This window comes from Haliotis cracherodii, unplaced genomic scaffold, assembly GCF_022045235.1.
Source record: "Haliotis cracherodii isolate W230 unplaced genomic scaffold, xgHalCrac1.p SCAF_4, whole genome shotgun sequence".
In the NCBI taxonomy this organism is placed as follows: domain Eukaryota; kingdom Metazoa; phylum Mollusca; class Gastropoda; order Lepetellida; family Haliotidae; genus Haliotis; species Haliotis cracherodii.
This window is the reverse complement of record NW_027266297.1, coordinates 37,952,243-37,968,841: the sequence shown is the minus strand read 5'-3', so window position 1 is coordinate 37,968,841 and position 16,599 is coordinate 37,952,243. Positions and strand designations below refer to the sequence as shown.

Below are 16,599 nucleotides of genomic sequence, written 5' to 3'. Positions count from 1 at the left end.
CTGAGCAGTGTACCAGTAGAGCAGTGTGTCCCTGGTGTATCTACTACTGAGCAGTTTACCAGTAGAGGGGTGTGTCCCTGGTGTATCTACTACTGATCAGTGTACCAGTAGAGGGTTGTGTCCCTGGTGTATCTACTACTGAGCAGTGTACCAGTAGAGGGGTGTGTCCCTGGTGTATCTACTACTGAGCAGTGTACCAGTAGAGGGGTGTGTCCCTGGTGTATCTACTACTGAGCAGTGTACCAGTAGAGGGTTGTGTCCCTGGTGTATCTACTACCCTACTGAGCAGTTTACCAGTAGAGGGGTGTGTCCCTGGTGTATCTACTAGTACTACCCTACTGAGCAGAGTACCAGTAGAGGGTTGTGTCCCTGGTGTATCTACTACTGAGCAGTGTACCAGTAGAGCAGTGTGTCCCTGGTGTATCTACTACTGAGCAGTTTACCAGTAGAGGGGTGTGTCCCTGGTGTATCTACTACTGATCAGTGTACCAGTAGAGGGTTGTGTCCCTGGTGTATCTACTACTGAGCAGTGTACCAGTAGAGGGGTGTGTCCCTGGTGTATCTACTACCCTACTGAGCATTGTACCAGTAGAGGGGTGTGTCCCTGGCGTATCTACTACAGAGCAGTGTACCAGTAGAGGGTTGTGTCCCTGGTGTATCTACTACTGATCAGTGTACCAGTAGAGGGTTGTGTCCCTGGTGTATCTACTACTGATCAGTGTACCAGTAGAGGGGTGTGTCCCTGGTGTATCTACTACTGATCAGTGTACCAGTAGAGGGGTGTGTCCCTGGTGTATCTGCTAGTACTACCCTACTGAGCAGTGTACCAGTAGAGCGGTGTGTCCCTGGTGTATCTACTACTGATCAGTTTACCAGTAGAGGGGTGTGTCCCTGGTGTATCTACTACTGATCAGTGTACCAGTAGAGGGGTGTGTCCCTGGTGTATCTACTACTGATCAGTGTACCAGTAGAGGGTTGTGTCCCTGGTGTATCTACTACTGAGCAGTGTACCAGTAGAGGGGTGTGTCCCTGGTGTATCTACTACCCTACTGAGCAGTGTACCAGTAGAGGGGTGTGTCCCTGGTGTATCTACTAGTACTACCCTACAGAGCAGTGTACCAGTAGAGGGTTGTGTCCCTGGTGTATCTACTACCCTACTGAGCAGTGTACCAGTAGAGGGGTGTGTCCCTGGTGTATCTACTACTGATCAGTGTACCAGTAGAGGGGTGTGTCCCTGGCATATCTACTATAGAGCAGTGTACCAGTAGAGGGGTGTGTTCCTGGTGTATCTATAACAATGTGTGCACAACGCTACATGATGATGCTTGTCCTACAGCTTCCTCCAGGTGTAGGTACCCATAACAGTCTCAACTTGCTTTCTAGATGTGTGTTATCTGTAGATGTGTTTCACATTTATGTGTTATGATATTAGTTTTTTACTTCCTTGTGATTATTTTTGTTTATGTGCAGTCTTTGCCAATAAGTCCAAAAATTGCCAATCTATGTGACAGGTACATTTTGGTCAAGAGATGATGTGTAAAAGTCGTATCATTTTATTTTTATCAGATATGTTTCATATGACCATGGTAATTGCAAGGCAGAATCTGGAATACAAAGTTCATCATGGTTATAGACTTGGGGACGTCTTCCATAAAATCATCTGGAATAGATTTACATGAACATGGAAATGTTTAATTTCATTGTTTGGGTTACACAGTAAACAGCTTTTATAACAACCACGCTTATAATGAACTGACTTATTTTTTAGCCCCGACAATTGTTGTATAAATGCTGTATATATGCTTATAACAAATTACGGTTATTACAAACTAAAATTAGTGGTCCCTTCGAGTTCGTTATAACTGTAGTTTACTGTTTTTGAGTTTGTCATATTTTTTATAAGTAAACATGGTGACTAAGTTATTTTGAGTAACAGTGAAACATTGTCAGTTGATTTGTTGACAGACTATTTCTTCAGTAAATGAAATTATTGGTGAAGGCTGCATACTTGTTATTTATGAATATGTATAGCTTCGTGTCTGTACATACATTGTGTATGTCTCTCTATTCCACTGCATCTGAAGCATGGCCATGTTTTTGTACAGCTACAAATGGATCATGTATATATGGTCAATATTGTCATTGACACTATCATTACCATCTCAGAAGATATGGGGAAGTATGTAATAAATTTCGAAACCAAAATAGTTTGTATATGAAGAAAAACATGAATATTTTTTATCTCAAGAAGCTAAATATAGGGACAGATTGTCAATGGACCTATGTCATAGTCTCCTGGTTAAAGCATTTGCCCATTTAGCCGAAGTTCCAGGGTCAGATCCCTATACATACAATGTGTGATTCCCATGCAATTCTGATGTCCCCTGCCATGATATGCTTGAGTGTTGCTAAAAGCAGCCAAACAACTTCATCATCATCCTTTGTCCACTGACAGCTTGTCTCATACACAAATACTGATTCAGTAGGTGGTTATTGAGCTCTTTGCAACAACCAAGCAAGGTTTCAAAGCCACTATGATTTCTTGCAAAAGAGAACGGTATTAATCCCTTGTTTTGACTACAGAGGTGCAGAGTCGATGATTCACCAGGCTCGGGAGTGGGAATCATCTGGAGAGTATGCCCGTGCTGTCGAATGCTATGGCAAGGTCACCAACAAAATGACAGACGATGTCCGCATACTGGAGAAGTGCTGGATGAAGGTACGGATGGTGGTGACATTGAGGACTTGCTGTTTTCAAGTGCAACCCTGTGCTTGATCAGGGAGTTACATCATATAACCAGGGCTCCCTTCCTCAAAGCAATCGTAGCGCTACAACTGTCATAAGCCTATGTAACAGTATCGGAGTTACGATCACCATAGCGCTACGACTGTCATAAACCTATGTAACAGTATGAGAGTTACGATCACCTTAGTGCTTCGACTGTCATAAACCTATGTTAAGGTCTGAGAGTTACGATCACCTTAGTGCTTCGACTGTCATAAACCTATGTTAAGGTCTGAGAGTTATGATCACCTTAGCACTACCTATGTTTAAGTTTGGGAGTTACGATCACCTTAGCACTACGACTGTCATAAACCTATGTTTAAGTATGGGAGTTATCATCACCTTAGCGCTACGACTGTCATAAACCTATGTTTAAGTATGGGAGTTATGATCACCTCAGCACTATGATTGCTTTGTGGAACTGAGCCCTGCCTGACAGTTTGTCTTCGCACCATGACAGATCTGTCTGGCCCAGATCAGATTATTACAGGCTGCCAGGAAATGGCTGGAATAATGCAACAGCGATCGTTCTTTGGCTGGGTTTAACCGTTGTTTGGTCAAAACTAATGAGGTTTTACTATTTCAAAAATCTACTTGACTATGGCAAGAAGAAACATTTGCTGTTAATTGCCATCACCATAATTACTGTCAGTGGGTATCCTGGGTTAGAGTAGGTCCTCAGCAAACTGTTTTTGTCTTCCGAGCTGGCTTCATGAAACGACGGAGGGGTGGCAAAGTGGTTAAAGCGTTCACTAGTCGCAGGTTTGATTTCCCACATGGGATGGTATTTGTTGTTACCCTGTCTGGCGCTCGACATTAAGGGGCCAAAACAAGGACAGGTCGGCTCGGAGTCAATATACTGTGTCTGAGTGGGATATTCATGTTAAACTGCGGCATGGTATCTCAGTGAGCTAGCACTATAAATCGGCATCAGTCCGGACTAGCACAAGCAGCCACACAAACACGCACACGTACATGCACATCGCTATATAAGTGCAATAATCTTGGATGCGACGTTAAACTCCATTTCACCTCTCCTCACTCATGAATCAGGTGTTCAGGCTTGGTGACTTGGTTGATTGCATCTCATCGTTGTGGATCATTGTGCATAAGATTAATCACTGGTTTGTGCGGTCCAGACTTATGTATAGACATCATCTTAGGAGACCCCTGTGCAGAGGGTATTACGTGAAGTACATTGGTTCAGAAACGTAAGGGGCGGTCGGGTAGCCTAGTGGTTAAAGCGTTCGCTCGTCACACTGAAGACCCGGGTTCGATTATCGACATGGGTAAAATGTGTGAAGCCCATTACTGGTGTCCCCCACCGTGATATTGCTGGAATATTGCTAAAAGCGGCGTAAAACCATACTCAATCACTCACTCAGAAACGAAAAGTGAGGACAAGTTATTGTGTTGTTGTCTAATTACTAATTAATTACTGAACACAGGCTGGTGACCTTGCACTCAAGTTCCTGGGTGCGGAGAAGTCTAAGATGGTGATTGAGATGGTGTGTCCGCGTCTGGCAGAGATCAACAAACACACTTCAGTAAGTACAACAGCATCCAGGCCGATGTGTAGTAGTCATCTTTAAGGCTGACATGTTGGCACATAATTCATATTGCAATATACCGCAATATAGAGAGCTGTATCCAGTGTATTGTAATGCAGATTGCTATACATATTGAGGCCCAAATTATATATATTTGTCCTGCTCAAATGGTACGTCTTCATTCAATAATCCAGACTTCCGATTGTGAGACTACCTATTACATCATTAGTATGGAATGTTAATACAAACAATGTTAAAAGTGTGTAAACCTGTTGACATGGTTTAGATAGGAACCCAGTCATCAAAATGTATCAAGAATTAGTCATAATTTTTATGATTATATATTAATTCTTCTGTGACTGTATCGGAAAATATAGATACACAAGTGTTGTATTGCAGTATGTGTATTGCTGATGGCCGTATATGTCAGTTATATTGCACACCCCAAGTCATCTTGATGTCAGGCTGTTTGGTAATGAACGTTGACAGTGTTATCCTGGGTGTAAAAGAAGCATCATCTGTATCTGAAAACGTTGAAACATTATTTGAACCATTTTGTAAAACTTTCATTCTTCTATTAGGTTGCCCATGATTCTTCATGTTCACACCCCAGTGGGGATTCTAGGTTTCGAATTGTTCCCACTAACCTATGCTTGTCATTAGAGTAGACTTAATGGAGCGGTTAGTCGCTGATTCGATAGCATGTCATTGTACCCCGACGACATAGATTGTTGCTCACAATATCAGTCACTGGTTTGTCTGGTCCAGACCTGGCTACTAATTGTCCACTGTGATATAGATGGAATATTGCTGAGTGTGGAGTTAAACAATAAACAAACATGTTAGTTTCCAGATGGATTTCCAGATGGGTTTCCAGATGGATTTCCAGAGGGATTTCCAGAGGGGTTTCCAGAGGGATTTCCAGAGGGGTTTCCAGAGGGGTTTCCAGAGGGGTTTCCAGGGTGATTTCCAGATGGGTTTCCAGGGTGATTTCCAGAGGGGTTTCCAGAGTGATTTCCAGATGGGTTTCCAGGGTGATTTCCAGATGGGTTTCCAGAGGGGTTTCCAGATTGATTTCAAGATGGGTTTCCAGAGGGGTTTCCGGATGGGTTATATGATGTGTTCAAGTACCAGTGATTAGTTGGCCATTGTGTCAGCTGAGGCAGTGGGTTCTAGGATTGTACACAACTGGGAAGGCCAACTTTGGGAGTGTTTAAACTAACTACAAGATGACTAGATTACTCTGTTATCGATCACTGGTGTGTCTGGACATTATGCACATTAATTATTGCTGACTGTGGCATTAGGCAACATCCACTCACTCACTCACTCATACAGTTAAGGCAGTGCTACCTCTGGACGTGATTTTGGAATGGTTCCCTGAAAACATCCCTTTATGTTCAGGCTGCGGAGCTGTACCTGGCTACCGACATGGTGAAGGAGGCCATCGATATGTTCATTGCGTGTGCCGACTGGGGCAAGGCAAAGAAGGTGGCTAAGGAGCTTGAACCAAGGTTTGACAGATCGGCTTTTCTTTTTATAATATTCACTTTTTTTTTATGACAAATCAATTCTGTCTTAGTCACATGTGTCTTCTTGTAATGAAGGCCCCATGGGGATGCCTTGTTAGAATTGGTCCCCAGCATTCTATGCTGGCCGAAAGAGGAGACCAAACGGATTGAGTGGACAGACTTGGTTACTTGCATGTCATCATACCGACAGAGTGGATTGTTACTCGCAATATCAGTCACTGGATTGTCTGGTTCATACTCAAGTTTTTTACTGGCTGCTGTCATATAGCTGAAATATAGCTGACTGCAGCATTAAACAACAAACAAACAAAACAAAATCTTATGGCTGTGGTATTGCTAACTTTGGAGACATTGTAATGATTATGAATAAGCAGTTGTGGAGACTGGCACTGCCTGTCGAACTTTGCCCATATAATTTTTACAATAGATCTTTTGTTTGTTAAGTGTAAATATGCCAGTTTGATGTCTGCCGTATGTGTTTTGAATGTTTACTGTAGTTAGACTAGAATTTTATTATGTTCACTTTGGAGTTCTTGTCTGGCGTGGGGGCACGGGTGGCCCAGTCGCCTAAGGCGCCGCGACTCGCTGGGCAGAGTTGCGTCCCTTAGGCACGCCAAAAACCTATGATTGTGGGTTCGAATCCCGGTTCGCCCAGATTATGTTTCTAGGTTTGTCAGCACCATACCCGTGCTGGTGGGTTTCACCGAAGTGTTAAACGTCTGAGACCTGCATCACTTCAGGCTTTCCTCCCACATTAAGCTGACACGCCGTGATATGACTGGAATACTGCTAAAAGCGGCGTTAAACCCAACTCACTCACACACTCACTCACTCTTGTCTGGCATGGCCTGGGTCTTGTTACTCACAATATCAGTCACTGGATTGTCTGGTCCACATTGACTTTTATACAGGCTGCTTTTCTGTAGCTGGAAAATTGCTGAGTGCAGCGTTAAATAACTAAGAATCCCATTCCATCCTTTTCCCAATTGTTTACCTTGTCTTGAATGATCATTTACTGTCCACATTTAGTTCTGGGAAACACATTGCTACAACAATGTTTACATAATGTAGAAGAGTTGTCATCATGTTTACAGTACTTTCCTGTATGTTGTAGATACGAGCCATATGTTGACGAGCGCTACAAGGAATACTGCAAGAACCAGGGCAGGGCTGAAGATGTGAGCCACTATGTTTTGTTGTATATATCATGCACTGTTGTGCACTCACATCTCCTCCAATGAGACAGGACTATCTTGTTGAATAACTACACACAACACGTTCTGTCCTCTGCAAACCTTGCAGTCTTTGTCTTTGCCTGCAAGTTTGACAAGGGAGTTTAATCTCACGATATAGTGGCCTCTGATTTATGAGAGCAAGGTGACATCTAATACCATACATGACAATAATGACGGCTAATGTCCACACCTCGTATTGTCTGTGTCACCGGCTGATCCAGAGGGGTGGACACAGCTGTACCCTGCTCCGGGATAGAATAGCTCCCCAGCAACATACGCTGACTGTAAGAGGTCACAATATGGATTGGGTCTTCAGACTCGTTGACATGGGTGATGACGTGCCAATGGTGCACACTATATTGATCACTGGATTGTTTGGTCCAGACTTGATTAACAGGTTGCTGTTGTATAGTAGAATATTGCTGAGTGGAATGTTAAACAACAAACAAAGAAACAAAGAAACAAACAAACAAAACAGCTTCTGTGTCAACCTTTGTCAGTACATCTAGCATGTGTTTATGTTTACTTTATGACTTTGTAGTATGCATCCAACATGTACACACACACAGAAACACACACAGAAACACACACAGAGACACACACATGCACACACACAGACACACAGAAACACACACAGACACACACACAGACACACACAGAAACACACAGAAACACACACAGACACACAGAAACACACACAGAGACACACACATGCACAGACACACACACAGAAACACACACACACACACATACACACAAAGAGACACACACATACAGACACATACAGAAACACACACACACACAGAAACACACACACACACACACAGACACACACACAGAAACACACACAGACACACACACACACACACACAGACGCACAGAGACACACACAGACAGACACACACATACACACAAAGAGAAACACACATACAGACACATACAGAAACACACACACACAGATGCACCCACACATACACATACAGACACACACATACAGAAACACACAGAGACAGACACACACATACAGACACACACACAGAGAAACACACACAGAAATACAGACACACACAGAGACACGCACACACACACACACACACACTGACACACACACTTTTCCAGTCTCCTGGATCCACCTGTATCGTGTACCATGATGTCATGTGTTGTATGCTGCAGCTGGCTAATGTGGATGTGATTGGGGCCCTGGACATGTATGCCGAGAAGGGAGAGTGGAACAAGTGCATTCAGACAGCAGAACAGCAGGTACAGCTGGGATTTACACATGTTCAGGGGATGTCAGTAGTAATACATCAAGACTTGTATTGTGAAGTGTCTGTCATAAGCTGTCTGTTGATAGTAACATGCTTTGACAAAATTGTAGAGAGGATATTAGAAATATCAAGTTTATTCTGCTTATGATGAATATATAATAATGTGAACATACAGTATGTAATGAAATGTTAAATGTTATTGTTTCATAATATGTAACTGTTCGCCGAGAGCCAAGATTTCAGACTGCAGATGAGGACATACTAATAAAAGTAATGATGGCACTAGATCGATAATGTTCTCAGGGTTCATTGCAAAGATTCACTACATTAAAATTGTCATTGAGATGAAGTGTCTTATATTGTAGAACCCCAAAGTTCTCCATAAGTACATTGCCCTGTATGCTACACACCTCATCAAGGGGGGAACCTCGTCAGAAGCTCTAGGTCTCTACGCCAAATATGGAGCTCCAGCTAATGCTCAGGTAGGACACTTTCTGCCATCTTTATCTTACCTTAACCATGAATGTCGGATTCTGACTGGTTGAACCCATCTTGGTATTTTCAGTGAAGCTCGCTAACATGTAAGGTACATTTCTTTTGTTCCCTGGTCCATTTGCCGAACTGTTGGCAATATACCGGGTATTTCCAATATACCAATCGCAATTTTTTATCTTGAATTAATGATGTAAGACTCAATTCTCCAAGGAATTCATGAATTTTTCTAAATCGAGTAATTTAAGTCTGTGTTCTGCCTCAACAAAGGGGCAGAAAATCAGCAACATGGTTACCAGTTTACAGCCCAGTCACTTTGTTGCCACCACAATAGAGCTCCAACTGACATACTAACCCATCCACTCAGAGAAAAATATTCATGCATGGTTCATTTAATATTTGTGTTTGCTTGTATGTCCCCAGAACTACAACATCTACAAGCGGCTGTTCAGTGATGTGGTCAGTCAGCGGGACCTCAACAAACCGGAAGCATTCAGGACGTGGGCGGACCTTCGTGACATGCTGTTTGACGTGGTAACTTTGTCTTGGTAGTCTTGTGTTGGTATACATGCTATCTTAAAGGATATAGTATGTCCTTTTAAGCACCAAAAAATTATTCATGTTGAACAATGGAAACAAGTTTTGAAACGACATTGGTAAGACATTATATTGCGACCAACTTTCTTTTGGGGGATTTAGTTTTCCCTGAGGTTCAGAGTCACTGGTTTGTCTCCATCAGAATGTGTGTTGCATTGATTTAGCGGAGATGTTGCTGAATCTGGAATGAACACTCATTTATGTATCCTATTAGTGGTGTTAGTACTGTGGCCCAGTGGTGTAAGGTACTATAAGTCTCTGGTAGAATTGTTTCCCTTTACTACCAGGATCTGCCGATCATAGGTTGAATTATAGATTTGTTTTTCTTTTTGTCAGCACTGGTCATGCGAATAGGTTTCATATAAGTTATGAATGGTACAATATGTCTCCTGTAGAGTTGTGTCCCTTTACTACCAGGATCTGCCGATTATAGCTTGAATTCCAGAATCATTTTTCTTTTGTCTTTTGTCTGTACTAGTCATGCTAATAGGTTTCATTTAAGTAGTGAACCCCTGAGGGATTCCAGTGGCGACCCATGCTTACCGTAAAAGGCAACTATGCTTGTCGTAAAAGTCGACTAACAGGATCGGGTGGTCAGGCTCGCTGACTTGGTTGATACATGTCATCAGACCCAATTGCGTGGATCGATGCTCATGATATTAATCACTGGATTGTCTGGTCCAGACTCGATTATTTACAGACCGCCGTCATATAGCTGGAATATTGCTGACTGCGGCGTTAAACAACAAACCATCCAACAACCAACCAATGGCGACCAAATTGATTGGGTGGTCAGGGTCAGTGACTTGTTGACTGTGTGTCGTTGCTAACAATATTCACCACTGGATTGTCTGGTCCTGACTCGATTATTTAAAGGCAACTGTCATATAGCTAGAATATTGCTGAGAGTGGCATTAACAACAAACACCCAAACTGAAGTTAGGACCACTTACCATTTGCTTACTTACTTTGGACTTTCCAACATGAACTGATATAGGACTGACAGGTTATGTCTCCTCCCATGACAGTGTGAGAACATATCCAAGTCTCCAGATGCTAACTCCCCCAACCATGAGGAGTTCGAGACACTGCTGCTCATCGCCCACTACTACGCTACCCGGTCAGCCTCCCTAGGTCAGAAGTCGCTGGACACCGTGGCTGCCCGTATCTGTGTGTCCTTGCTTCGCCATACTGATGTCATCCCTGCAGACAAGGCTTTCTATGAGGCAGGGATTATGTGCAGGGTGAGAGGTCTACTTTTGAAAAAACTAAACAATCATTTGTAACCTTGATTATTGACATTGGTATTTGTGTTTTGTATCCCAAATGCTTCCTTGTGGAAATAAGTTGGCATTTTGGAAAGAAATTATCTGATGGAGGCTTAGGTTAAACTTGATGTACAGTACGGATGTCTCACTTCTAAATGGGACCCGTGAAGATCAGGGGTAGAATAGGCCTTCAGCAACTCATTGGGTGGTCAGGCTTGCTGACTTGGTTGATGACTCGATTATTTACACACTGCCACCATATAGCTAGAATATTGCTGAGTGCGGCGTTAAACAACAAACCAACCAACCAACCAACTTCTAAATAGTAGCACGCTATGGGAAAGATTATAGAATTTCAGAAATTAACAAGAATATTGTCAAGTATGCGAGTTGGTGGCAGTTATATCATAAACATCCGAACGATCACCAGTGAATGACCACTTGATTGTATTCACAGAACAACGGCTGGGAGAACATGGCCTTCGTGTTCCTGAACAGATACTTGGATATTGCAGAGGTATGTGGACTATGGTCATTGTTGGATTTCAGCATCTACTTCAAACAGGGAATATATAGTACTGTATGCATGCATTCATATATTTTTTTCATCAACAAATCTTTCTGTTCTATCCAGTAATATTCTGCCTGTTATTTTCCATGATTGGATCGTTCAGTTGGCAAAGAATAAAAAAATTCTTTGCAACACAGCCCTCATTGATGGAACCAATATAGAGCTTCTTACAATGCCATTCCATGTACCCAGACTCCTAGGAAGTCAACCAATCAGTAACCGCCTCCATGGTCCAATGGTAGAGTGTCTGCCCGGAGAGCAGAAGGTCATGGGTTCGATCCCTGGCCGTGTCATACCATAGACATTAAAAGATGGTACTCGTTGTGACCGCGCAGTGTGCTGGCCAATAAGGGGCTAAAACAAGGACTAGCTCGGAGTGGGGTATTCATGTTAAACTGCGGCATGGTATCTCAGTGGGCTAGCACTATAGAATCGGCATTAGTCCGGACCGGACTAGTACAAGCAGCCATACACACACATAAACATGCATGCACGTCGCTGTATAAGTGTAATTATCTTGGACTTGACGTTGATCCCCATTTCAACTCACTTCACCCTCAACCGATCAGTCCTAAATATTTGTGCAGTATTCCTGTGTGTATTTCTGCTGCCTACTGTAATGTATGTCTCTGCCAGGCTATTGAGGAAGGGACACTAGACATGCTGGACCACAGTGACTTCCAAGACACAGACATCCCCTTCGAGATCCCCCTCCCAGAGAAACCGTATCTGTCCGTAAGTCATGCAGATGTCGCCAATGGATGGGATGGTTTTGAAATGCAATAAGTCCTGAGTACATTGTGCTTGTCATTAAGATGCCTAAGATGCGGATCCAGGGACAAAATGGCTGCTATCTGGCCTGTGTGTGAACAGTTTTTGGGTGGGTTCTATTCTCAGCCTGCTGACCACTGGTTTGACTGGTCCAAGGTTTGTTACTGATATGGGCAGGTTGATATTGATGTTAAGAGGATAGAATGAACAGAAGCATTTCACAAACCTATTACCAAACATGAACGTCATGAGAAAGGTGCACTCTGGGAATGTCATAAAAAACAGATACTTTTAGTGGTAAATATTGAAAAAACGAAAAATAACGACCACTTCATGTTTATATATAACAATGAATTCTAACAGAGGATCTTGATAATCATGATGACTTAGCTCAACAGGCAATACGGCAAAGGTGTTAACTGACTTTATAAAAAAGTCCAGTGGAAACTGGACTTTTTTTTATAAAGATAACACCTTTGCCGCGGGAAGATGGAAAGAAGGTGGTAAACTGTTGGTTTGTTGATCAGAGCGGCCAGCACGAGGAGCTGAAGGAGTGGGTCCTCACAGTGTCCATGAACAGGAAGGTGGAGCAGATCCTCCCTAAGGATGAGAGGAACACGTACGAGGCCTCGCTGGTTGCCACAGACACGGGCATACGCTCTATGCCTTGTGTGATTACAGGTAGGACTTTATGTTCAAAACAAGAGACCTGTGAAGATGTGGGTAAATATAGGTCTTCAGAAACCAATGCTTGTCGTAAGAGGCGACTAACGGGATCGGATGGTCAGGCTCGATGAGTTGGTTGATGCATGTCATCTTATCTTATTCAATTGCGTGGATAGGTGCTCATGATGTCAATCACTGGATTGTCTGGTCCAGCCTTGATTTATTTACAGACTGCTGTAATATAGTTGGAATATTGGTGAGTGCAACGTTAAACAACAAACAAACAAACAAAGCAAAACAAGAATTGCCATTCATTTATTTATCAAATAACGGAAGTTACTTTTGCTTTTGGTTTTTTATTTAAAGAAACCTAAATTATACTCCCAATGTTTCCACACCCAAAACGCTGCTCAACTACAAAATCTCTGCTCCTAGGTGATTATTGAAGTGGTTGGTGATGTTTAAAAATACTCGTCCCCTTAGTAGATGTGTGCAAAGTGTACTGATGTGTATTTACTATGTCTACTTCCCAGGGTACCCCGTCCTGCGGAACAAGGTGGAGTTTAAGCATCCTGGGAAGACGGCCAACAAGGATGACTGGAACAAGTTCCTCATGGCCACGAAGGTATGTATCATACCTCCATATCGGAATTATGAGATCTCATTGGTCCATGTGATCTTGATATAATACTGTGTATGCCGCCTTGGAGGGGAATACATTTCTCAGCGGGGGAATAAATCTCTTATACCCACCATGAGCAAGTCAGGCTGCACATGGATTTCTGAGAGGCAGAATAAATGCCTTATACCCAGCTCCAAAGCAAAAAGCAGCACACTTTTTCAGAATCAATGGAAGTGATATGACATAGCGCAAACTAACCTCTATCAATTTTGAATTTGTTTCAATTCTTTTACAATGTCATATTTAAACATGTCGGTAAGATATATTCGTTGTAGCAGGATTACAGGTTTTATAACAGTTTTTTTACCACTCCCCAGCGAGTGGTATAAAACCTAACCCGGGACGCATAGAAAAAAACCCATGTACCCCTTGTGATGCTGCTGCAACTTATAGTATCTAGATATTTCATGGATTTCTCACTGGACCTACACTGGTCCCTCTTTCTCCTCACAGCAGGAAACTATGTAGTGAGCCGAAATGGGGTTTTATATCATGTTGAAGACTATAGTACTTATATAGCAATGTGTGTATGTCTGCTTGTGCCAATCTGGACCTATACTGTGTAGTGCCATGATACTGAGAGGCTCAGTTGCTGTTGAACATGGATACCCCACTTAAAGCCATACTGACTCCCAGCAGACCCAGCCTTGTTTTATCCCATTACTGCTGAACATGTGTAACAACACAGTACCCTCTTTAAACGTCAATATGTCATGACATGGCCAGGGATCGAACCAACGACCTTCCACTCTCCGGGTAGACACTCTATGCACTACATCACAGAGGTGGTCGAAACTATATGGGGATTGGTTGACCAATCTTGCTACCTCAGGTGATATTGTACTTGGACAGATGACCATCTGAAGAACTGAACTTTCAATTGTGATGTTGCTGTGTCCTCAAAATGTCTGACTTACCAAGGCCTTTTTGATATAGTTCTTGTATTACCAACAAGCCCATTAATCACTCAATGATTCTCAGGAAGAATAGTACCTCAGCCAATTAAGATGGGTTCACCAGATGCCAGGAGTAACTGCTTATAGTATTTTATTTGGTAATCAATGTGACTGAGAGATGTATTCTCATGCTGTACATGAATATGCTAACACAATCATCGTGAAGATCCGGGGTAGAATAGGTCTTCAGCAACCCATACTTGCTGTAAAAGATGACTATGCTTGTTGTAAGAGGTGACTTATGGGATCAGGTGGTCAGGCTCGCTGACTTGGTTGATGCATGTCATCATATCCCAATTGCCTGGATCATTGCTCATGATGTCAATCACTGGATTGGACCACCATCATATAGCTGGATTAATACAAACAAACAAACAAAAACACAATCTTGTACTAGTCTACTTGCTCCAGGGTCTTTGATTGGCACAGATGCTGGTGACAGGCATCATTCAATCTCTCACTGATTCTGATTGTGATCCTAGTCACCGTACCCATGCTCATGATTCACCAGTGTCACTGCCGGATCTCCTCCCATTCCCTTCCTAAGCTGATGATATATCTGAAATACTGTCCAGCAGTTATAAACCCAACTCACTCACTCACTCTGTTGCAGGTATCACACAGTCCTGAGCTGCAAGATGTCCTCAAGTTCATTGGCTCTTGGTGTGGAGCGACCCCCAACCCAAGCTACTCCTTCCAGTAGGGGGAGACAACTCCTTCCTTTGGGGGAGACAACTCCTTCCTTTGTGGGAGACAACTCCTTCCTTTGGGGGAGACAACTCTTCTCCCTGGTTGGATTCTCAGATGTGATAGATAACACTGACAGTTATACAGTTGTCGACTCTGTTGTATTCCTTGTTATCACTACATTCCGTCCTCACAAAGTGACAGTTTAACACACAGTGTCATTCATTATCATATCCTCCATATTGTGTAGTTTTGAAAGTATTTTTGACAACAATTCACAGATAACTATTTATTGATTGTTATACATGAATGGTTTTACCAGTCCTTGGATGTGTACTGTTATAGATATTTGCCTTATTGTAAAGTGCTTTAACCGCCATGTTTGCTCAGTAGTCAACTTTTGTTACAATATTTACAGAAATGTAAATCAAACAAACTCGAAAGTAAAATTATGGCCACAAGTTTGGGTGTTAATGAAAGAAGTAAACAATCTAATTTATATGTACCTTAGGTCTATTGTAACCTTCATCAGAATATTGTTACATATATATTAACATCCGTCATTATATTGTTATGAAAATTACATATTCATAATGTATGTGATAGATACTTTTTACATTATGATGAAAAATGGTGTTTGTTATTGAATTTCATTAAAGAGAATTGTAAATATACATATCATGTTCTTTGTTTTCAATAACTACTGATACTTTGAAAAACTTACAATTGATGCGTTTTTTTAGGTGTTTTTAGCTGACAACCCAGTGACCATTCTAGGGCAAAGAGTTCTAAGAACTGATTGGTCAAAATGTGTGACCTGGTTGTGTGTGATCCTACCCCGATAGTTCTGGTCAGCAAATTGTTGGTCTCATTCCAAATAAAACTATTAAGGGGGTGCTATGATATAGCTGGAATATTGCCGACTACAACAATCACCACTTGTAATTGTGAGGTGAGGTGAAATGGGGTGATGTAAAGTGAAATAGAGTTTAAAGTGTTTAAGATTATTCCACATATATAGGATGCACTTATGCACATTGTGTGCGTGCATGTGGCTGCGGCTGCGTGAACTAGTCCACATTTATTCGAGATTTATAATGCTAACCCACTGAGAAGACACACCTCACAGACATATTATACTGGCTCCAAGAAGACTAGTTTTTGCTTCATCATGAGCATGGATCTACGCAAATGGGATAGGATGACATGCATCAACCAAGTCAGCAAGCCTGACCACCCGATCCGGTTAGTTGCTACCTATGCCAAGCATATTTGCCTCCATGAAACAGACTGGATGTGATAGAACTGGAATGCTATTATAAGCAAAATCACTGGCACAGTCTTTGTCTTTTCTTGCTTCAACCAAACAGGTGCCCTGGTAATGGAAATATATCTGTATAGAAAGTGAGTGTTTTACGTATTGTAAATGTACTCTTGGATACCAAATCGGAGCTGCTCAATTCCGTCTAAATTAAGATTTTTTTTCTGAAAAGTTTCTCTGAAATTCACTTGTATTATTACCAGCTGCAATGACCGAAT

At 42.2% G+C, this 16,599-nt stretch overlaps 1 protein-coding gene across 4 annotated transcripts in view; it reads left to right on the top strand.

Annotated features, from left to right (window-relative positions):
• LOC139478176 (intraflagellar transport protein 172 homolog) overlaps nt 1-15,688 on the top strand; it is a 65,734-nt gene extending 50,046 nt beyond the window's left edge. For all 4 annotated transcript variants that reach the window (XM_071260532.1, XM_071260531.1, XM_071260530.1 and 1 more), the window contains 13 exons: nt 2,584-2,719; nt 4,234-4,332; nt 5,740-5,849; nt 6,982-7,045; nt 8,276-8,362; nt 8,736-8,852; nt 9,286-9,396; nt 10,488-10,703; nt 11,185-11,244; nt 11,935-12,033; nt 12,597-12,750; nt 13,269-13,360; nt 14,987-15,688. In XM_071260532.1, the coding sequence (XP_071116633.1) occupies nt 2,584-2,719; nt 4,234-4,332; nt 5,740-5,849; nt 6,982-7,045; nt 8,276-8,362; nt 8,736-8,852; nt 9,286-9,396; nt 10,488-10,703; nt 11,185-11,244; nt 11,935-12,033; nt 12,597-12,750; nt 13,269-13,360; nt 14,987-15,076 (1,435 nt within the window). In that variant the 3' untranslated portion in view covers nt 15,077-15,688. The remainder of the gene's footprint in view (nt 1-2,583; nt 2,720-4,233; nt 4,333-5,739; nt 5,850-6,981; nt 7,046-8,275; nt 8,363-8,735; nt 8,853-9,285; nt 9,397-10,487; nt 10,704-11,184; nt 11,245-11,934; nt 12,034-12,596; nt 12,751-13,268; nt 13,361-14,986) is intronic.
• The last annotated feature ends 911 nt before the right edge of the window (nt 15,689-16,599 follow it).